Genomic DNA, 23,368 nt, shown 5'->3' with positions numbered 1-23,368 from the left:
GAAGCCACCACCCTCTGGAAGGTGTTGAGGCCTTTCTCTGGGTTTGAAACATGCCACCTTTCGCCCAAGTCAAAATCTAGGGAGCTGGAGGCCCCGCTTATGTTATATCAACCCTCCCCCACTGCTGTGTCTGCTGAAGTTATCACCTAGCCAAGAGCAAGCAATTCCTGTTTCCATCTTTTTCACTAGTGTACTTATTTAAGCCATTACTCGCAATCTGGAATAACCTTTAGCAATGATAAAAATCCATCAAAAAATGTATTGACATAAATGACCCAGAATACTGCTTTTTCATTATGTACATTTTCCAGTGCAGGTTTGCCAACTAAAATATCCCAGGGTAGGGCCCATGTCAGTGAGTTAAGCAGGCCAAGTGTGCCTAGAGCAACGGGCATGAGGGCCCAGCAGGAAGCCCTGTTGCCTACCAGGCTAAAGCAGGAACCCCAAAGCATCATGCAACCTCAGGAGTGTGAGATTCCGAACTTTTAGTGCTGTTTCTGTTGACCAGGCTACGCAAGTACAGCCTTCTGGAATTGAGCTGGGCAGCATGTATCATGAAGCTTAAACTGCAGCCAGAACTGGTAGCTCGGAAATGTAATCATAGCACTTGAGAGGCTAAGGCAGGAGGATTGCTGAGAGTATAGGTCATCTTGGGCAGAGTGAGACCCCATATCAAAATAAATAAATAAAAGGAAAGAAAAAAACTTAAAAATCTTCCTTTAGTGATCTCTGAGTTCATCTGATATGACAAAGACACTCAATCACAGCTTACTGTCCCAGACAATAAGAAACAACCTCACTGTCCAACAATAGGAAGCACTCAACACAACCTCAGGACACTCACGAGGCAGATTAACTGTGTCACAGAGCTATCTGGTCACTGTGTACTTGTCATTCACAAGCTGTTGTTTGGTGAGTGTAGGGGGCTGAGGAGAAGGCTGTGTTTGATTCACACTTGCTGTACAAGTGTGAGGAGTGGAATCAGATCCCCAGCTCACATAAATGTCTGGAGGACATGGTGGCCCGCCTCCAATTCCAGCCTAGGAAGGGAGAGACACCCACAAATCGAACCATTCTTTTGATCTATGTTTGACTGAGAGATGCTACCTCACTGAATAAGGTGGAAGAAGGATGCTATTCCTGACAATAACCTTGGGCCTCCACATGCATACACATACACACGTGTACCCATACACATGCAAAAGTAAACACACACACACACATGAAAATGATAAAGAAAAAATACCCACAGGTGTCAAAACAAGGTCAAGCCTACACTGGTTCCTTTTCTTGTTGCTGTGACCAAATATATAACAAGGAAGGAAGGAAATGTGGGTTCACAGAGAGGGGTACAGAACACTACAGTGGGGAAGGCATGGTGGCAAAAGTGTGAAGCAGCTAGGTCACTCTGCATCCACAGTTAGGAAACAGAGAGGGGCAATCGCTGGGGCAGACTCAGCATCCTCCTTTCCCCTTCTCATTTACTCCAGGACTCCAGGACATGGGACGCTACCCACACTTATGGGTGAGTCTACTTTTTTATACATAATTTATTTTTATTTGTGTTTTGTCTGTGTGAGGCTGTCAGATCCCCTGGAACTGGAGTTACAGACAAGTGCAAGCTAGCATGTAGGTTCTGGGATTTGAACCCGAGTCCTCTGGAAGAACAGCCAGTGCTCAGGGCTCTTAACCATCGAGCCATCTCTCCAGCCCTAAAGGCAAGTCTTTCCTCTTCAGTTAAACCTCTCTACAAACACCCTCACAGATACTTCCAGAAGTGTGTGTCTTAGGTAACTCTCGACCCAGTCATGTTTGCAGCATCGGATGAATGCATGCGTCTGCAAATGTTCATCTGAGGACAGACACTCACATGGTGATGTTTGTGATGTACAGTCGACTGCAAATACCTTTAATCTTCTTCTTGGGCTCGTGATTTCTAGGTTTTCTTCAATGAGCATGTGCTATCTTGGAGGTAAGGAAAGATGCTAACAGGGCTGGGGATATAGCTTAATGGTCCAGCCTTGCCTGGCAATGTACAAGGCCTTGAGTTCAATACCCAGTACCTAATGTGAGGGGAAAAGTGCTTTGTTGGTTGTCATGGCAATGCCTATAATTCCAGAGATCAAGAGGTAGAGGGAGGGGAATCAGAAGCTGAAGATCAATTTCAACTATACAGAATATAAGCAGCTTCAGGCCAACCTGGGGATATACAAGACTCCGTCTCAAAAAACAAAACAAAACAAAACAAAACAAAACAGGGCTGGAAAGATGGCTCAGCAGTTCAGGGCACTTGTTCTTAGAGAACTTGGGTTTGGTTTCTAGCACCCACATGGCAGCTCATAACTATCAACAACTCCACTTCCAAGGAATCCGACACCCTTTTCTGACCTCCAGGGGTAGTAGGTATGCATGTGGCAGACATACACACATGTAGGCAAAACACATGCACACCTAACTAAAAATTAAAAACCTAAAATTAAAAAGCAAAACAAAGTAAATAAGGGAGAAAGGAGGGAGGGGGAGAAGAAGATGTTAAGTAAATAGCTCCCCGCAATTTTTTTTTTTTTTTTAGAAAAAGTTGGTGCTAGGGTTTGCATCCTGACTGAGTTGAATGCCTTGGGGAGGTGGGGTCTAGGGCTGAAGAGATGGTTCAGCAGTTAGGAGCACTGGCTGTTCTTCTAGAGGACCTGGGTTCAATCCCCAGCACCCACATGGTTCCTAAAAACACTCTGTAAATCCAGGTCCAGGAAATCTGATTTTCTCTTCTGGCCTTCACGGGCACCACACACATATGGGTATAGACATGCATGTAGGCAAAGCAACCATACACATAAAATAACAATAATAATTATTCTTTTTTAAAAAGGGGGTGGGGTCTAGTAAAAGGAAGTTAGACCTTTAAGGGGGAAGCTTGGAGGGGACACTGCGAGTCTTGACTTTTTCTCCTTGCTTCCCAGTCTCCAAGGAGATAAGCTGGACTCTTTTCCCATGATGTCTGCCCTTACCACAGGCCCAAATCAAACCTCTGAAACTATGAGCCTGATATCCAGCCTTCCTTGAACCTATTTACCTCCGGCATCTGTTGGAGCGGTGGAAACTGACTATCCTGGTGCTGAGGTGTGATAAAAGCCCAGCTGAAGCATGGGGACCAAATCCTAACTGTAGAGACTGCACCCAGCACCCGGGACCCAGACCAAAGCACCCTCCCAGACCCCAGGTCCAACTATTAATACATGGGACCATTCCTAAACATCTTGTGCTATGTCCTGCACTAAGGGACCTCTTCCTCCTTTACTGTAAACTTAGGACAGACAACACCTGGCTTTTGAAATCTCCTCGGGGTCTCTACCTGCACTGATGGCCCACCCTTCTCCTGGCCCAAGATTCACACAGAAACTTGGTCAAGCATCTCTGGAAAGGGAAGAAAGGAGGGAATGAAGAAGTGAAACGGTAAGGGAGGGAGAGAAAGCGCCTTGTGCTCATCCCTTCCCTCCCCCCTCCCCCAGTCTGCATCTGTCTCTACTTGATCCCACAGTAGAGAACCACAAGGCATCGGGCAGAGCTGCCCAGCACCACGCCCCCCTGCCACCGACTCACCCCTTTCCCAGTGATATGAGCACAGGGTTTTCCAGCTCCATTAGCACTTGGAAGGCTCTGTTCATGTTTTTATAGGAAAAGCTTTCACCGGCATCCGCAATCACAACACAGTTTGGGTTGGACATGTCAATGTCATCAAATTCTGAGCGAACCCCTAGAATGACAAGAGAGACAGACTGCCCTTAAGCCCAGAATGTGGTCTACTCCCGGCAGGGACACCTTCTCTCTGCCAGGTCTGCCTGTCAGAATATATATTTCAGTACAGCCTGAAGCTGGGAAACATCTAGACATAAGTATACTGTGGTATGTTCCCTACATGGCAAAGAGCAAGAACACGGTGGTACAAGTGATGAGTCTCTAGGCTAGCAAGAGAAGCTTTACACAAAAATCTACTTTCTGTGAAAGTGAGGGCCGTCTCAGCAGGCCTGGCTTGCTCAAATGCTGCATACTTAAAGGCCTGTCATTTAGACTGGTCCCCTCTAACAGTGCTAGGGAGAACCCCTGACCCCGACAAAATCCTGTCTGATGGGGGTTTCACACCCGAGGATCTGGGTTGCACTCGGTCAGTTTGATCTTGGGTGAAGTATGTGGGTGGAGGCTGAGCCCCTAAGGTTAGTCGCACGGGGACTGCGTGCTTAGAATACCAGCCCTTCTCAGACAAGTGTAGGCAACAAAGTTCCAGCGCCTCTCTGTTGCCAAGCTTCCATGTCAGACATCACTGCAGAGACAACCAAGCACATCCAATGCAGGGGCAACTGGGATTTTATGCCTGGTCTCTCCCGCCCTTCACCCCATGCAGTTCTTAAGCAGAGCTGTGATCTTCCACTGTGCCCAGCTTTAAAGGTGAATGCAATGTCTCTCTGGGTCTGGCCAGGGAATAACTGTGGCCTAGGGTGGCCTTTGGGGTCCCTGGGTCAATATATATTGTACAATTCTATTGATATATAATTCTAAACAGGTACATTTATTTATGATAGAAAATAAAAAAATAATGACTGTCACCCGGATGGTGGTGGCGCACGCCTTTAATCCCAGCACTTGGGAGGCAGAGGCAGATGGATCTCTGTGAGTTGGAGGCCAGTCTGTTCTATGGAATGAGTTCCAGAACAGCCAGGGCTACACAGAGAAACCCTGTCTCAAAACACCGATAATAATAATAACAATAACAACAACAACAATAATAATAACAACTGCCACTAAGGGGTAGGGCCAGGGACCAACTGGAAGGAGCTGCAGGAAACTTCAGGGTCACAATAATGGAGGTCTCTAGAGGTGTGAGATTCTGGGGTGCAAAATTTAAGCTCAGTCAAAGTGTAATAGAGGTTTGATTTCTTCAGCACATGTAAATCTTACATCAACAGAAAATACCTGACCAGGTACTGAGCCCTAGTCAATCACAGGCTGGAACGCAAAAGGGAACTGCACCAACATCCACTGTGGAATGACTTAAAACTATCAGCTAGATAGATGGAGGCATGGACAGACAAATAACTAAGAAAACATTATAGAATATCATTCTCAACATCCATGGCCTGAAAAACTATTCTAAGTAAAAAACTGTGTGTGTGTGTGTGTGTGTGTGTGTGTGTGTGTGTGCGCGCGTGCACGTGCATGTACAGGTTAAGATAAAATTGTGCCTCCTCAATGACTCTCCACCTTGTTGTCAAGACCTGAAGCTTGCTAATTGCTAGACTGGATGGCTGGCGACCCTCAGGGATCCTCATATTCTCCATGTTTGGATTATAGGAGTACACTGCTATGCTTTTCACATGGCTGTTGGGGATCAAACTCAAGTCCTAGTGCTTGGGCAGCAAGTACTTAATGACAGGGTCATCATCAGAGACGCACTGTAAGAATTTTGGAAGTCTGCTATATGTCTGAAGAGTTTCATAATACAGTATTGGGTGGAAAACATCAACAATAAAACCCAGAAAAAGCCAAAGCCTGAGGATCAGGTACACAGTTGGAAAGAAGACAGAGCAGCAGAGTAAGGACAGCTGGATTCCTTGGTTAGCGCCACCACCTCTGAGCCAACACTTTGTTCAGCCCCAGCCCAGCTTCTTCACCACCTCTTCCATGCCTAGCAACCCTCTCCCCGGGGAACAGGAGACAGGGTCTCTAAAGACATTGGCAGAGCTCCTAACTACAGGGAAAGGAGGGTAGAAAGAGGGCTTTTAAAGGCTGGGCATGATTCCCTTCATTGGTGCCAGGGCAATGGATTCCATCTTCCTGCCTCCCAGGGCAAGAGTACTCTCCACCTCAGGGGAGCATCCCGCCTCTGCCCAGAGGTTTGTCCAGATGAAACCAGCGTGGAGGCGGGGAAGAAGGAAGAAGGAAGGAGGGAAGGAATGAAAGAGCATTTCCCTCTTGAGCCCTGTTTTTAGATGTTGCCAGAGAATACTGTTCCCTCTGTTTGCTCCCCAAAAACTCCCCACTGAGGGCTCAAGGTTCTCTGCTCTTGCGAACCACAACCATCTGGATTCAACCCTTGCTCTGACAGCCATTTGCAGGCTGCACCAAAGAGCAGTCCGGCTACCATTAAGGCAGACAGGCTACGGGTGGCAGATATTCCAAAGCTATAGGGACTGCAATCTTGATTTTCATATTCCCATATTCATCTTCTCTACTTCCTTTCCTCCCTCCTTTCTTTTTTTTAAAAAAATATTTATTTATTATGTATATAGTATTCTGTCTGTGTGTATGCCTGCAGGCCAGAAGAGGGCACCAAACCTCATTACAGATGGTTGTAAGCCACCATGTGGTTGCTGGGAATTGAACTCAGGACCTTTGAAAGAGCAGGCAATGCTCTTAACCTCTGAGCCATCTCTCCAGCCCTCCTCCCTCCTTTCTTCTCTCTCAATAATCTTACCTCTTGGGTTAAATCCCTGCCCTTTCCTCATGTTTTACTCTCAGGATCACGCAAGCTGGCCTTGAGGCTGGGGACTGGTGGGGGACAGCTGGGGCCTGGTCTTACCTCTCCCCTATCCTCCAGTAGGAAACCTCACGAGTTCTGTCCCCCCGAAGACTCATAAGGGTCACGGAAGAAGTCAGGCTTGACCTGCATGTGTGGTTTGGCCCAAATGGGAGTAGAAGCCCTCTCCCCAGCCTCCATCACAAAAGTAAGTCCTAGGTAGGCCTACCGTCATGGACGAGCAGGTGTGGCCGCAGGCCTCGCTCCTTCAGGATCTGGCAGGTGGCCGGGGCAGGAGCAGTCACCTCTCCTTCTGAGATGTCGAACCCTAGTCGCTGAAGCAGCCCCACCAGCTCTCTCCGGGACTTCTGGGACTCATTGGTACAGAATCTCACCTTCAATGGGGACCGCTTCAGTCTGGGGCACAAAAACACGAATGAGAGTGTGCTCGGCAATGAGGAGTGTGGCCTCCTGAGAAGAGGTCCAGAGAGGGACTTCTGCAAGAGCAATTGGTTAAGGCCAAGCTACTGTAAGTCCCTGAGGCAGCCCAGACAGTCACTGGTGTGTTCAGGATAGGATGTCACAGCTGGAAAAGACAACTTCTTGGAAAAGAGAATGTTGGCAGACCACACCCCCAAACCACCTATGTAACCTCACATGATCTGAGCCAGCTGAGCTTCCCACCCAGCCTCTGCTTGGGACACTTCACCCCACCCCCACCTAGGAATGTCACCTACTCCAGACCCACTCATCAATGTCCCATTGTCATCCACTGGGCCTAGCTGCAAGCCGTCTCCGAATGCCCACAGGTGTTTCTCAGCACCTGCATCTCCCCTTGGGACCTGTCCTCCCCATGTCTGTGAGTCACTAACTCGGGACCCACACTTCTCCAACAGTGTAAAACAGAGGTACCAAGCTGAGACTTGTCTTCTCATTAAAGTCAATACACAGGGCCTGTCAGAAACAGGCATCAGGAATATGACAGTTCTGGGATGCAGAAATGGGAACCCCACCTTCCATAAACCCAGAATTGAGGTTCCGCACAACTGAGATGCATTGAAAGCCAACAGCACCATGACCCCTCCTTCAGAGCATCCTGGTGACATGTGGGTGAGTTCTTTGGATACAAAGCCACAAAGAAGATGTCCCAAGGGGCCCCCAATGAGATGACATTCAACCCGTCTACAAATAGTCAGTGTGCTCTTGGCACTGGGCTCGGACCTGTAGGTGACTGCAGGAAGGGCCTTCCTGGCCACAGATCTCGGGAAGCATGGAGGCTGGCTGGCAGTGAGCACGAAGGATCACAGGCAAAGCAATCTGCACCCAGCAGGAGAGGGACCACGAAGGACACAAATGGGGTAAAGGGACAATGGCTGTCTGCACAGGCAGGTTGGAGAGGCCTCACGGAGAGGCAACCCAGAGCTGAGACCTTGAGGAGAAAACACACAAGCCTAAAGCACCTTTACTGGGACTTCCCTTAGGCTATCTGGGCCTGTGGCCCCTCGGCGCCCGTAGAAGCAGCTGGGTTTCAGGGACCGGTCAGCTCTGGGGCTAGCGGGGGCCACTTAGGAAGAAATCTGTAGACCTACAGCCATCAGTGCACAGACTGCATCTTCCACAGCCTAGGTGGTTCATCCCTTTCTTCTTATTTGTCTTCCCTAATCAGAGGTTTATGAATGACCAATTGCACCCAGTGCTTAATTGCCCTTCATAAAGATGGCGTTTTTATTTTTAAATTAGGCAGTTAATATATTGTAACTAATAGCATCACCTTGTATGCTATGGATGCGTCTTCATTGATTGGTGCCCAGAATGTGTGATTCACACCCAAGTTAATGGAGCAGTTGAGTGAAGAAGTGCAGGGGTCTCAAGGGACTAATTACTGCTAATGAATGATGATGTGACCTTCTCAGAACAGTGAGCAATCGGTGTGACAGCGAGATGGCAGGAGTCTCACAGCTGTCACTCCAAACACAACTTCTGATGAGGGTGGGAGGGAGGGAGGAACTCATTGTGATGAGTTCGTTGGAAATCAGGGCTTTCCATTTGGGACTTTATCTGTCCAGGGACAATGTGACTGGAACTGTGTATGCAGAGCCCCACCCCCCCCGGTCCTGTCCCTTTGTGACACTGACCGTGCCCCCTTCCAATGCATTACCACAGGCCCTCTGACCACCAGAGGCCAGCCCTAGGAAGTCTCTTTATTTAAAATCATTGGAAATAATTATAGTAGTCACTATTATTATTATTAAAATAGTAAGTGTAGGCTGGAGAGATGGCTCAGTGGCTAAGAACACTTTCTGCTGTTGCAGAGAACCCAAGTTTGGTTCCCAGCACCCACATGGTAGCTCACAACCGTGTGTAACTTCAGTTCCAGGGGATGGATGGCCTCTTCTGGCTTCTGTGGGCACATGCATACACATGGTACACAGACACACACACACACACATAAAATTAAGAATTCATTTAAAAAGTTTAATGCTGATAAAGTACCAATACAGTTTTCATGGAGTCTTGGCCATGGAGAAACACTGTCATTGTGCTAAGTGTCCATGGCCTGAAGTTATCCTCACACCCCCAGGGCAGGTCCTCCTCACAGGCGCCCTGCTTAAGTACCAGCTAACTGAGTAAACTTACTCCCCACTCAGGAGACAAGAAGGGAAACCCAGAAGAGGCCTGAGCCAGGTCATCTGGTTCGTGAGCACAAAGATTATGGGGCCCTCAGTTATCTACTGAAGGTATGTGCAGGCCCTTGTACAGAGGGGAAAAATTCCCCAGGACCTTCAAAGGTAACACTATGCCCCGGACAGAGCCCAGTGGCCCCAGATCCGCTCTGAGACATCTTACTCTAGGGAGGGGTAAGACATGTGTGGGCCTGACCTGTGTGTGGGCCTGGGATGAAACTGGAATGGGCAAGAAGCCACACACCAACGCGAAGGCCTGGATGGAAAACTGAACTGTGCCTCACCCAGTTCCTACACTGAAACCTTAATCCCCAGGGTGTCTGTACTCGGAGACAAGGCCTATGAGCAGCAAATTATGATTAAGTGGAATCGTAAGACGGGGGTCCTCCTATGATAGGACCGGTGTCTTCAGAGACCCTCACAGGCTGGGTATGGTGACACACGCTTGTTAACTCCAGCACTGAAGGCAAAAGTAGGAGGATCGCTGCAAGCTTGAGACCATGGTCCACAGGGCAAATTTCAGGCTTGCCTGAGATACCAAAGGAGACCCTATCCCCAAATAAACAAAAAGAACCCCAAGAGGCTTAGTGCATGTCGTCTCCCTTCTCTTCCTCGCTCTCCCATCTCCCTTAGTACATACACAGCAAAGAGATCACGTGAACACACAGCACAATCGCTGTCACCAGGACCCAACCATACTGGCCAGGGCTTCTGGCACTGGGAGTAGGAAATACATGCAGTAGAAACTGCACTTGGTAGTGTTTGTTATGACCACCCAAGCAGAGGGAGCGGAGGGATCCCACTGACAGCTCTCTGTGAGTGTTGGTGCCCTGTGCTATACACAGATCTGGCCTTGGGAGGCCCAGAACACAGATTCCAGACCACGAGGGAAGTCCAAGAAGGCACAGCTTCCAGAGAGCTGCAGAGGGAGCCTGATGAAGGACAGTGGTGGCTGCAGGTCCACCCCAACACCCAGAAGCCTTGGAGGGAATGCCCTTGGCTGGCCTGAAGACCCCACTGAAATTGTGGCCAGGGTCATAGCCATCTCCCCCACCCCAGCCCTACTTCCTGTGACCCAGCTGGATCTCTGAACTGACCTTAACCTCATCCCAGCAGGCCAGGACGCTCCTCTGAGTGACAACATAGCCCGGTGCAATTACCGTGCATCAGATGAGCCCGTCCCTTACAAATCACCTCGGACTTTACACATCTGCTGGCTGTCGGGCATCTGCCAGGAGCGCTCACCCGCAAATAATGAAAGCCCTCTCATTACTGCTGCGCGGCAGGTAAAGCGTCAGGACAATTATTGGACATCCTGAGTGACCTTGGGATAGCGCAGAGCCTGCCCTCTCCAGCCTGCCAAGGGTCGAGAGGCTGGAGAGTCATGAGCGCCTCTCAGAGGGACTGGAAAGGGAGACTGGACAGGGGCAGGAGCTTGCCAGGGAAAGAACAGCCTGGGTCACTCCCAATGGGTCTCCTCTTTCCCCTCAAGCCCGAGCTTCTGTTGCCTTTATCTGCCCGGAGGTCCTCTCACTGGCCATGTCTTTGCCTTCCTCATCCCTTGGAGCTGAATCCTACCCTCCCTCAAGGCCAGGTCCACAGGGTCCTCCCTCCTGTTCACACAGAGGCCAGCCTCCTCTAGCTGTGCTTGTGTGCCTCTTCCCCCTGCCGCTCTGCCATCTCTGGGCTCCTGGACACAGATGAGTGATTTCAGGCCATCACGTCCTGGGCTTCAACAGGTGTCACTAACAGACAGGGCAGAGGAGCCCTGGGGACAGACAAGTCCAGTGGCTAGAGCCTCGGGCAACTGGGAGGAAATAAGGGATTGTGGGAGAAGTCAGGGTCCCCAAAACCAAAAGATGTTATGGAGACGACAAGAAACTCCTAAACAGGGTCATGGAGACCCTGGGGGCAGGGCAATCAAAGGGATTAAAGTATATGTTTACAGGCGAAATGTCCATGAAGTAACCTCAAACTTGGGAAATGGCAGCTCAAAGGCTCACTGGAGTCCAAGATGGACAGGAAGTGACCAGCACATCCCTGCAGAGCGGTGGTTTGGAAGCCTGCTAGCTTCCTGCCAGAAACAAATGTGAGACGGTCTCCAAATCTAGCACTGCTGATGCTTTCCTGGGAATGACCTAAGTCACCCAACTTCCAAACTGAATCCAAGGCCCACCTGGTACCAGAGAAGCTCACGTGGCAGAGATTGGGAAGGCCTTCCCCTCGTCTGTCTTCCACCGCTATAACCAGCAGTCCTACCTGGACCTTGCCTAGAGTGGGGAGGTGGGCCCTATATACTGCTGAAGAGGGAAGCAGGCCAGCGAGTACAAGGTCTGGTTTCCCAGAGGGATGGATGAGTCAATCACTTTTGTGTTGGTGTGACAAAATTCCTGGGTAAAGCAACTTGAGGGAGGAAGGCTCACCTCAAGGGTACAATCTACCACAGTAGGGAAGGCATGGCAGGGTGCAGTCCGTCATGGTGGGGAAGGCGTCGTGGGGTGCAGTCCATCATGGTGGGGAAGGAGTGGCGGCAGGAGCCAACTGGTCACAACTGTCTTCACGGTCAGGAAGCAGAGAGAGATGAATGCTGGTGCTCAGGTAGCTTTCTCCCTTCTATCCAGCCTGGGACCCCAGCCGACAGCAGTGTCACCCACACGTAGGGCAGTTCTTCCCACCTCCATCACCCAATTTAGAAAATCTCCCCCAGACATACCCAGAGACGTGTCTTCAAGGTATTTCTAGACCCTGTCCAGCTAACATGCGATATAAACCATCACAAGGGAAGAGTAGTAGCTTTGGGGTTGTTTGAAAATGAATTACAGGCGGCTCCCAGGTCCTCAGCAGCCAAAGGGTAAAAGGATGGTTCTGGGTTTGGTTTGGCTTGGTTTCTTGAGACAGTATGGGTCAGGATGGCCTTAACTTAAAAAAAAAAAAAAAAAAGCCTCTTGCCTCAGCATCCCGAGTGCTGGAATCAGTCATGTACTGCTAAGCCTGGCTCCTGACACGCTTTCATTCTTATCTGTTTATTGATAAACAGGGTCCCAAGGAGCCCAGGTGGGCTTCAAAGTCAATGTGTAGGCAAGGATGACCTTGAACTCCTGATTCCCCAGTTTCCTCCCAAGCTGGGAATCTAAGCCACCCCATTTCAGGGCTGTCACTCAGAAGGCTCTCTAGCGAGACTGGTACAGAGGAGCTGCGATCTCCCAGAATGCCTCACTCACTGACATCACACAAGACCCTGAATGGTGGAAGGCACCAGACACAGCACTGCCAAAAGCTTGGCAGGACCTGCTACTCCTTCCTTCTCCCCACTGGGCAGATGGCTATCTGCTGGTCTGCCCAGGCCTCTCCAAGCTCCAAGGACACTGTTGGGCAGTAGCACCTGTGTGGACAGAGTCCACACTCTGGGCAGAGAGCAGAGCAGCAGCGTGGCGGTCAGGCGATGACTCCTCTTGGTGAAGGCCAGCAGGCCAAGTGCATTCAGGGAGGTCATGTGACCTGGGCAGGCCCCTAGCCAGGGCCCTTACAAAACACACAGCATGCCTTCCCTGGGCTGGTACCCACCTTACCTGCCCTCAGAACATCTAACCACTGTGTTCTCTGTGACGTGCTTGAACTCAGATCACAGGGACACACCAAGGCCAGAGCATCGATCCCATAGCAATTGACAAACACTTGAGTCAAGTGCATGAGACTCGGTAACCGGAGAAACCCTGGTGACCCTGACCTAAGTGGGTCACACAGAGGGAACACTGAGGCATATGAAGCGTGCTGGGGATATCCATAGGGCACAAGTCCCACTCTCCAGACCTGCAAACTCAGCTGGTGGGCACTCATCCCCAAGCACTGGTGGCCTTGAGCACAGACTGTTCAGGGCCAAGCATCCCAAGGGCGTGGTGGAAGCCAAGATCAGAACGTAGGCACGCTTCCCTATGTGTTCTGCAGGTTGCTGCCTAAGCCTCTCAGACCCCAGGTTCCTCATTTCAGCAAGGCATTCACAACGGCTACCAGATAGGGCTTTTGATTCTGGGAAGTATGAGACAAATTTACAAATACTCAATAGTAAGTGACAGTGATGGCTACAGGGTGACCTGTGCTGGGGTTGGGCATCTTGGCCTTTCAGGCAGGTGCTGTCCAATAGGAAGGAAGGGTTTCAGTGAAGCAGGACTGGGGGAGGGAGTTCTAATGGGGAGAAGAAGCTTCAAGACTTGATAGGTGTTCTCAAGTCTGGAGGACAGAAAGACATACCCCTTCGACAACCACTGGCAGCACCCGCTAACTGGCTTTACTTACATGTGCATCCCATGACAATCTGAGAGATGAGGGTCCCACTCACAGATGGAGACCTGCGGGAGGATGCTGAGAGACCTTCCAGGGCAAAGCCAGGACAGCAGCCCTTCTTGGATGGCCTTGGGTAGAACAGAATGCTTTAACTTTGAACAGGAACCAAGTTCTATAACTGAAAGACGCTGCTCTTCAGGGAAGCGACCCCTCGTCCCAGGTTCTCCACCTGACAGCATAGCGTCCATGGAGTGCCTATGATTACGTCAAACGTTGACGACAGAGATAATCCCTCACCTAATTCTTACGCCTCACCATGCAACATTACAGGCAGAAAACTGAGGCATAGAAAGGCTAAGGAGCCTGGCCTAAGCCCACACCCCAGCTGTGGGGCAGAGCTGGGATTGGAAACCCAGGCTTTCATCCCCTGGCTCTGACACCTATCACTTCTTTGGTGACAGGTAAAAGGTGGCACCTGCTGGGTGTGGCCACCAGACCCCATCCCTTCTTGTGAGATATGTAAGTCTCCCTCAGATCCCTCCTCTGTATGCTGGTTTACTGTTCTCAAGGGTATGAGAAGCCACCCTACCCCTCTCATAACCCCGAGCAGTTATGAGAACTTCTCCATCTGTCCTGGGGCCATGGCTTCATAAGTCAGCCTCACAGGTTACTGTGCCACACTAAAGGAGAGCAGTAACCCTGCTCCACCGCACCCACACTGGCTGCCTTGACTTCTAGGGATGCCCCCGCCCACCTGAGATCACAACCCAGACAACAAATCTTACTGCTGAAGGCAGAGCTGTGGTCACAGCCTCCCACATTCACCTAAAACTCTCCGCCTCCCTCCACCAAGCTCGGGTTCATGAATCAATTATGACACCAGTCAGGATGGACTAAGGTTGCTGTATTTATTCTGTACTTTTTTATTTCTTGGCTTTTCAACAGAATTTCTCTGTGTAACAGTCCTGGCTGTCCTGGAACTCACAGAGATCCGCCTGCCTCTGGCTCCTGAGTGCTGGATTAAAGGTGTGTGCCACCACTGCTCAGCCTATTTTGTCTCTGAAAAGATGGTACCATAGTCTGGCACAGAGGTGAACACATAGAATCCCAACCTCTAGGGCAATGGTTCGCAACCTGGGGGGTCACGAACACTTTGGTATATTACTATTTGTAACAGCAGAAAAATCACAGGTATGAAAGAGCAACGATATAATTTTATGGTAGGAGTCAACACAACGTGATGAACTGTATCAAAGGGTGGCAGCATTAGGAAGGTTGAGAACTGTCCTAAACTATGCTCTGAGGAGACAGGAGCAGGGCAATACTCTTGAGCCCAGCAGTTCCGGTTTCCCTATGTTCTGGGCAACACAGGAAAATCGTTATCTCAAAAAATAAATAAATAAATAAATAAATAAATAAATAAGGAAATTAAATATAAAAAAAATAATAAACCATGAGAAAGAAAATAAATAAATAAATAAATAAATAAGGAAAGATGAACTGGCTCAGACATCAGGAAGTTTGCTGCCAAGAGTGGTCACCTGAATTTGATCCTTAGGACTCACACGGTGGAAATAGAACTGATAGAAGTTACCATCTCACTTCTGCATGTGGGCCAGTGCACACACATGCATGCACACACACATACGAGCACAACGTAAAATAAAATAAAACCATAAAATCACTTTTTTAAAAGGTGTTCTAATGGTCAGGCGGTGGTAGTACTCACCTTTAACCCCAGCAGAGGCAGGGGTCTCTTAGTTCAAGGACAGCCTGGTTTACAGAGTGAGTTCCAGGACAGGCAGGTCTACACAGACAGACTGTCAAATCCCCACCCTCCCTCACAAAAAAAATTGTTCTGAGGGCAATAAAGAGTTAAAATCCTCACTCTTTGGTTAAACACAGAGTTGGGAGGACAGTGAAAAGCAGTGCAGTGTGATGGGCAGTGCACAGTGTGATGAGCAGTGCAGTGTGATGGACAGTGCAGTGTGATAGGCAGTGCAGTGTGATGGGCAGTGCAGTGTGATGGGCAGTGTACAGTGTGATGGGAACTGTACAGTGTGATGGGCAGGTACACAGTGTGATGGGCAGGTACACAGTGTGATGGGCAGGTACACAGTGTGATGGGCACTGTACAATTTGATGGGCAGGTACACAGTGTGATGGGCAGGTACACAGTGTGATGAGCAGGTACACAGTGTGATGGGCAGGTATACAATGTGATGGGCAGTGCACAGTGTGATGGGCATCTACCCTGAGGGCTGCAAAGATCAGGAGAAGGAGTGGACTATATCACAAATCCTCTGTGCTTTGAGGGAACACAAAAGGGGCTGGAAGATCCACGGGGTCAATCTTAGGCAGTTATTGGGACAGGCTGATGACAGAGGCCTTCAACTTTTCTCCGAATCAAGGGCTGGCAGGAACATTTACAAAAGGAAGTCGTCTATGTTATGAAACTTCAAGTGTTGACATTACAAAACAGAAAACCCAGAACCTAGGATAAAAGAGCAGGCTGCTCTGGGCCATGCCCTCCCCCACCATGGCTCATCTCAGGACAGGAAAGGGCCATGTATAGGAGCTCAGTCAGTACCAACAGCCCTCACCCAAGGTCAGAGCAGAGACCCCATGCCCAAGGCCTGTGGGAGCCTGGCCCACAGGTGGGACTGAGAGGAAGCGCTTGGCCTGGGTTACTGTCTGCATTATTATGCCTACTCCTAGGAACTGTGCCTCCTGGCTGGATGCTGTAAAGGCAGCTGAGCACTAAGGAGGTCCGAACCAGTCAGATTGCCCTGGCCCAATCACTTACTGCTGCACCAAGACTGTCTGTATGGCATCTGGATTTCCCTAGGGTCCCCGATATTTCTGTTCACGCTCAGGATCGAGAGGGACCATCTGGAAGGCTGGGCTGTGAGTCTGGCTCACCATCCTGGGTGGGAATTGCTTTATGAGACTGCCCTGGGCTGAGGCTGAGCCTGCTTCCTTCCGCCGGCTCCCAAAAGGCCAGTGTGGGCTAGGCTGGCCCGGCAGATGTGCTTTAGTGGCCTTCCACAGGATGCAGTAAATGCTCATCACCTTTCACATGCAGATGCCTTGGGGCCATCGCCAGGGCCTGCCCAGCCACCAGGGCCTTTGTGCGGCAGCCCCTGCTGTGCCCAGCCTGCCTCTGAATGCTTCCCCTCAGGGAGCCCGATCTGACCACAAATGGGCTCCAATAAAGGCCTGATGGAGGGACCCAGGCGGGTTACAGATGGCCACACCCGCCCACAAGTCCTACAGCAGTCAGTGGGCCCCACCCAGCAGCTTGCAGGACTAAGTGGGTTGCAGGGGTTGGGGTCGGTCGGGGGAGACACCGCATGGGAAGGGCAAAGCTGCCCCCTTCTTCCATCTGGGATGTTCTTAGGTTCGCCTCTCTTGATCTCAACTCAATGCCCATGGGACCTGTAAGGCCCATGAGCACCTGCAGCCCTGGACCTCTTCACAGTCCAGGCTTTCTCTACTTAGCACACGAGTCTGCCTGGCGCAAGTCCGGTCTCCTGGCACTGCCACGCTGGCTCCACCAGGGCACTGGTTTCTAGCCACCTGGCTCGGCATCATAAACTCTCCAGGTCTAGAGCAAGGTTCCCAGCACACCACAGGCGTCCAACAAATGTTTGCCTGGTGTGTGGGTGGATGTTCGCCGGGTGTGTAGGTGGATGGATGTTCACCGGGTGTGTGGGTGGATGTTTGCTGGGTGTGTGGGTGGGATGTGCACAGTCAACTGTCTTTAATAAGAACTCAGCCTCGCTTCCTGCTTTTCAAGCCCTCAGCCCTCATTCTGGAAAGGGCTCATTGGGCAGATGTGAAAGTGAAGCAGGGAAGGGAGTGCCTGCCAGGCTCCTGACAGGCCTCCTTCACGTGAGCCTTCTTACTATGGTTGGTCCCATTTTCAAAGTCAGTTTACCTTCTTCCTGTGCTTTCTGTCCCCCCCCCCCAAGTGGGAACTTTCTAGAAAGTGTAAAAACAAACAACAGCAACAAAACGGTTACAACAGGACACCCAGACAGAATAATGGGAGACAGTGATCCATCCCCTACGAGACTTTAAAAGTTAAGGTGCTGCCTTGGAGCCACTGTGCTGGGAAGCTGCCAGGGAAGTGCACGTTCCCCCAGGTCCCATCCCACCCCCATCACACTTGTCCCTTGCCACAGTGGGTCTTACCCCAGGAACTTCCTTTGAACTCCTGCAGAACTTCAAAGGGAGCACTGTACTTCAAGGGGGGTCACAGGGGGAAAGGTGGAAAATGCTGCCAAGGCCACACAAGCCAGCTGGATGCCCAGCTGTGTACCCTGGCAAGCTACACCCATCTGTGAAGGGCTCTGGGAGAGGCCAGTGTTGGCTCAGCTACCCAGAGAGGAAAATCCCCAGAAAACTTCAAAAGCAGGTGTGTTTTAACAGAGGGCAAAAATCTCTTACCCCTAAGCCTCTGCACCTGTCACAGGGGAGGGAGGGCCTGTGGGGCTGCCCTAGGCCTGAGCAGGAAGGGTTGGCCTTATAGAGGCAAGGGCTGCTTGGAAGACTGCTCAGCAAAAACCCACAGAAGAAATGGGGTAAGAAAAGGAAAGTCAGTCATGAGAGAGCCAAAGATCACTTGAGACGCTCCAGTGGACCAGGCACAGATTTAGGGACTTGGTCCAGTAGTAGCAAGGAAGCCAGGGAGTTCAGAGACTGTCAGTCATCTGGGTTCCTTGTCCCCTCAACAAGTATAATCCTACAGGCTTCTGGCAAGGGGGCTCGCCTAGCCTGACATAGCGCTGTCCAAGACAAGGGTGCAAAGAGGGCGGTGATGGGAAGGATCCTGGCAGACTCTGAGGGTTCTGAGGCTTATGACTGGTCCCGGGAAGGCTTTGCTAAGATGAGCTTTAAGGGCTGGAGAGATGGCTCAGTGATTAAGAGCACTTCTTGTTCTTGCAGAGGACCAGGGTTCAGTTCCCAGCATCCACATCGTGGCTCAGTTCCCAACACCCACCTAGTGGCTCACAGCCCATCCATAATCCCAGTTCCAGGGGATGCCCTCTTTCTGACCTCTGCAGGTACCAAGCACACATGTGCATAGACATACACGCCAGCAAACACTCATACACATAAAATAAATAAATCTTTTAGAAAAAGAATTAAAGGGGCTGGAGAGGTGCCTCAGCAGTTAAGTAAGAGCACTGGCTGCTGTTCCAGAGGACTTGGGTTCAATTCCCAGCAATCACAGGGCAGTTCACAACAGTCTGTAACTCCAGTTCCAGGGTCCCTGCCACCCTCAAACAGATATACACGCAGGCAAAAAAAAAAAAAAAAAAAATGTGTACATAAATAAAAGTGTAAAGAGATTTGTTTTGACCCCTGCAGGCTTGCATAGCAGGGGTGACTGCGGCATGGTGATACTGACATGTAGCAGCCTGTGACAACGGTCCTAAAACACACCAAAGGCTGTGGAGCTGGCAGAGGTGACGAGCACTTGTCAAACACACTCCTGCCTTGTAATTCAGCTACTCCACTCTGACACTCCCAAATCCCATGGATGCACACCCTGTAGGAACACAGTCATATGCTCCCCAAAACACCAGCTGCAATAACGCAAATGGGAAAGATAGGGATGCACAAATGTGTCCTCAATTGTGGAGGTCTGAAAACAAATGCCCTCCACACACACACACACAAGTTCATATATTGGAGTGCTTGGTTCCCAGTCAGTGGAACTGTTTAGGAAGGAGTAGGAGATGTGGCTTTGTTGGAGGAGGTGTGTCATGGGGGTGGGCTTTTGGGCCCATGCTATTCCCAGGTAGCTCTCTCGGCCTCATACTTTTGGATCACAGGTAAGCTCTCAGCTTCTGCTCCAGCGCCAGGCATGCCCACGTGCCTGCCTGCTGCCGTGTTCCCCATGATTGATGGTCATAGAGTCACCATCCGAAACTATAAGCAATCCCCCAGTTAAATGCATTCTTTTGTAAGTTGCCTTGATCATGGTGTCTCTTCACAGTAGAACAGTAAGGCATCACTCCATAGAACCAAGCTTAGTAACGCAATCAAGCCATCTACAAACCACTGTCCGCAACTACAACAAATCTCTTGCAAGTGATAGCAGGTGAAAGGGACAGTCATAAACGGGAAACACACTCTCTGATTTCTTGACTGCAGAAGTCATGTGACTAGCTGCCTTCTCAAGGCCCTGCTGCCACGACTCTCCTTCACTTCATGTTCTTTCTGGCCCCACAATATCCAGATTCACAAGCAAAATTAACCTTCAGAACTAGAGGGTAAAGCAGTGGTTGCCCTGGGCTGGGGAGTGTAGAGGGAGTTTTCTGAGATGCTGGTTACACAAGAGAGTGAAATGAATTGGGAGTTACATTCACAATATGAATATTTTCTAGATGCAGAATTTACACCAGGCAATGCATACCTGCAGGCCAGAAGAGGGCACCAGATCTCACGAGGGATGGTTGTAAGTCACCATGTGGTTGCTGGAAATTGAAATCTGGACCTCTTTAAGATCTGTCAGTGCTCTTAAGGGCTGAGCCATCTCTCCAGCCCCTTAATTTGTGTTTCTAATGTAGCCAGGTGGGAGATCTTTCATATGCTTAGGAGGTCACTGTTGGTTTTTGCCCTGGTGAATGATTATGTCATTTGTCCTTACTCCAGCTCAACTGCTGATTTTTTTATTTATATATTCTGAGGCTCCCTTGCCAAAGGAAATCTCATTTTCACTGTACTTGTTTGTACATGTGTACAAGTTCATGTGTGTGTGTGTGTGTGTGTGTGTGTGTGTGTGTACATGTTTGTGACAGGGGGTAATCTCAACTATCAACTTGATGCGATCTAGAATCATCCAGGAGACATGCATTTGGGCATGTCTGTGGGAGGACTATCTCCATTTGTTAGTTAAAGTGGGAAGACTTACCCACTGTGGGTGGCACTATTTCCTGGCTTGGAACCATCTTCGCTTCTGGTCTATAGTGACTAAATTTATTCATTTGAGCTCAAAATATGGTCCACCTTCCCTTCAGATGAGATCTCATAAGGTTGCCTACATGAAGGAACTTCACTTCAAAGCACTGTCCAGTGCCTGACTGTGTTCCAAAAGGGGTCGCCACATAATGACCGACATCAAGGCTCACTGTCACACAGCCAGTCCTACGTTCTGAGGTCAGTGGAGAATATATTGAGACCGGAAGGACAGGTAAACCTAGACCTCTGCCCACACAGAGGTCGGCCAGGTGCTTCCTAGGAGTAGATGTCTTTCACAAGCCCCTTTGACTTTGCTACAAAACACAGTTGGAGTCCTTGTCGCCTCATCAATGCTATCCCCCCTCTGCCTACACACACACACGCACACACACACACACACACACACACACACACACAGAGAGAGAGAGGGGGGGGAGGAGAGAGGAGAGAGGGAGGGAGAGCCTCTTGGGATCAAAGGATTTAATTAACTACGGGTAAATAAATAATCCCAGTTAGGCCAGTGCATCCCAGCTAGTGATTCTGGGAGACTGAGTGCTAGCCAAACAACAAGCCCCTTCCAACTGTCCATCAACATTACATAGAGCTGGCTAGGGAGACCAAAGGCAAATAGCTCAGACTTAATGCCAACTGTGGTCCCTGGCAGGCAGGGTCCTGCATGGGCAGGCTTGAAGAACCAGATGCTTTCTCCTCCTCAAGTCAAAACCAATCCAAAAGAATTAGATGGCTAGCCACATAGGTGATTTAAAGTTTTCAAAGGTAAAAGAGACAGGTGGGACATTTAAAATAGTTTACCTAGCCTAGTATATTAAAAGTGGTCATTTAAACATGTAAGCAACATAATGAAATACTTTAACTTTTCCATTTGTTTCTTTTTAGAGTGGAGCACTATGTGGAGGTCAGATAAAAGGCAACTTGCAGCAGTCACTTCTTTTCTTCCACCATGTGGGTCCCAGGGAATGAATTCAGGTTGTCACAATAAGTGAACACCTTTATCCATGGCGCCATCTCATTGACCTAATATATACTGCAATATCCTACACTTTTGTAATCTGTATTTTACTTGCAGGTTAACCAAGTTCAAGCGTTCACCTGCTTCCAAAGCAAAACTACAACCCTTGGAAGCCTAGCAGTGCCAACCCAAACTTCCCCACCTGGCTCCTAGCCAGCATGAAGGGCGGGGCCAGTGCGCGAGGAGGCGGGGCCGGCGTGAACGCCCCGCCCCCGGCAAACACTGTAGTCCGACACCCCCCCCCCCACGTTGAGCCCACTAACCTCGCCACCGCCTCCACAGATCCAGCAATGGCGGCTCCACCGCCTGCGCCGCTGTCGTACAGCACGCCGGAGATGTCAAGTAGTACTCCCCGCACGCCCGCCAGCCGCTCGGCCCACGCGGCCATCGCGTCCCGCTGTACAGCCTGGACCCAGCGTTGCTGTCGCCCGTACCCCGAGGCCACGCCTTCCCTGCGGTGCTGCCTGGGAAATGTAGTCCACAGCTGGGCGGGCCGGGCGCAAACCCGGAACCATGTGTACCCGCCTGGGGCTTGACTGCATTGCTTCTCTGAGGCTGGAATCTTTAGGGCATAGCAGAAAAGCTGAGAAGACGTCCCTCGGAATGCTTCCCTAAGAGTCGGGGCGAGGCAAATTGAAATGAAAAGTAAAACCGTCCGGGAGGGATGGGTCTCACCTGTAATCCCAGCAGGTCTGAGAGTGTGAGACTAGGGCCAGCAAGATGCCACTGGGGTCAAAGTGCTTGACAGGAAGCCTAACAACTTGAGTTCGATTCCCGGAACCCATATGACAGAAGGAGGAAACCGATGCCTGCACACTGTACCCAGAGCACCGCGAGTGAGTGCATGCACACACTCACATTAATTAAATAATTGAATTTTTAAGTCTTAAAGACCAGCCGTAATGCAATACTGAGATTTTGTCTCAAAAGGGAGAGAGGAGACCTTGCAAGCAGTTAAATAGTTGGCACAATCCCGCTCCTTGGAAACCCTAAAGGAACAAGTGCAGTCATGATGACTGCAGTGTAGATAATGCCAAGACAAACTGAAAGAAAATGACTGTAGGGATACTGGGAGAAATGTGTTGTTGAAAAGAAAGACCAGCCTGGTGGTGGTGGTGCACACCTTTAATCTCAGCACTCAGGAGGCAGAAACAAGCAGATAGATCTCTCTGAGTTTGAGACCAGCTTGGTTTAAGGAGCAAGTTCCAGGACAGCCAGGGAAACTCTGTCGAGAGAGAGGGAGGGGGAGGGGGAGAGGGGAGAGAGAAGGGGGGGGGGAGTGTGAGGGGATATTTTTGCTGTTTCTTTCTGCCTCTCGCTCTCTCTCAGACTCCTCTCTCTCTCTCTCTCTCTCTCTCCTCTCTCTTCTCTCTCTCTCTCTTCTCTCTCTTCTCTTCTCTCTTCTCTCTCTCTGCTCTCCTCTCTCTCTCTCTCTCTCTCTCTCTCTTTCTCTCTTCTTCTCTCTCTCTTCTCTCCTCTCTCTCTCTCTCTCTCTCTCTCTCTCTTCTCTCTCTCTCTCTCTTCTCTCTCTCTATCCAGGAGACGAAAGGCTAGGCAACAACCTTGGAAAACTCTTCTAACATTATATGAAAAACAAAAGTCCAAAAATTAAGCCTAGCAAAAATTAAGACCATAGTAATAGGAGTGGGGAGAAAAGGAGAATGACAGTGTGTTAAATCAGCAAAAAATCTGAATGAATTCTAACACTTCATTTAATGTTATATTATGTTTGTCACAAACACTGATATAAAAAGAGAAAGGTTTTCTGGACTGCCCCTGTGAAGGAATAACATTGAAACAAGGAAATGACTTCTTCTATTTGAGAAATTTGAGAGTGAAAAGAGAGAGACCACATTCTGCTTCCATTCCAGGCTCTTATTTCTCAGAAAGCAT

At 49.8% G+C, this 23,368-nt stretch overlaps 1 protein-coding gene across 4 annotated transcripts in view; it reads right to left on the bottom strand.

Annotated features, from left to right (window-relative positions):
- LOC119806551 (phospholysine phosphohistidine inorganic pyrophosphate phosphatase) overlaps positions 1-21,926 on the bottom strand; it is an 84,087-nt gene extending 62,161 nt beyond the window's left edge. For 3 of the 4 annotated variants that reach the window (XM_038318336.1, XM_038318343.1, XM_038318333.1), the window contains exons 1-3: positions 21,739-21,926; positions 6,738-6,925; positions 3,598-3,751 (exon numbers count right to left, since the gene is read on the bottom strand). In XM_038318336.1, the coding sequence (XP_038174264.1) occupies positions 3,598-3,751; positions 6,738-6,925; positions 21,739-21,863 (467 nt within the window). In that variant the 5' untranslated portion in view covers positions 21,864-21,926. Of the gene's footprint in view, positions 1-3,597; positions 3,752-6,737; positions 6,926-10,289; positions 10,487-21,738 lie in introns of those variants that run through there. The other variant, XM_038318351.2, reaches the window with a different exon arrangement.
- Positions 21,927-23,368: the final 1,442 nt, after the last annotated feature.

Source organism: Arvicola amphibius, chromosome 1, assembly GCF_903992535.2.
Source record: "Arvicola amphibius chromosome 1, mArvAmp1.2, whole genome shotgun sequence".
Classification (NCBI taxonomy): Eukaryota; Metazoa; Chordata; class Mammalia; order Rodentia; family Cricetidae; genus Arvicola; species Arvicola amphibius.
This window is presented reverse-complemented; position numbering and strand designations above follow the sequence as displayed.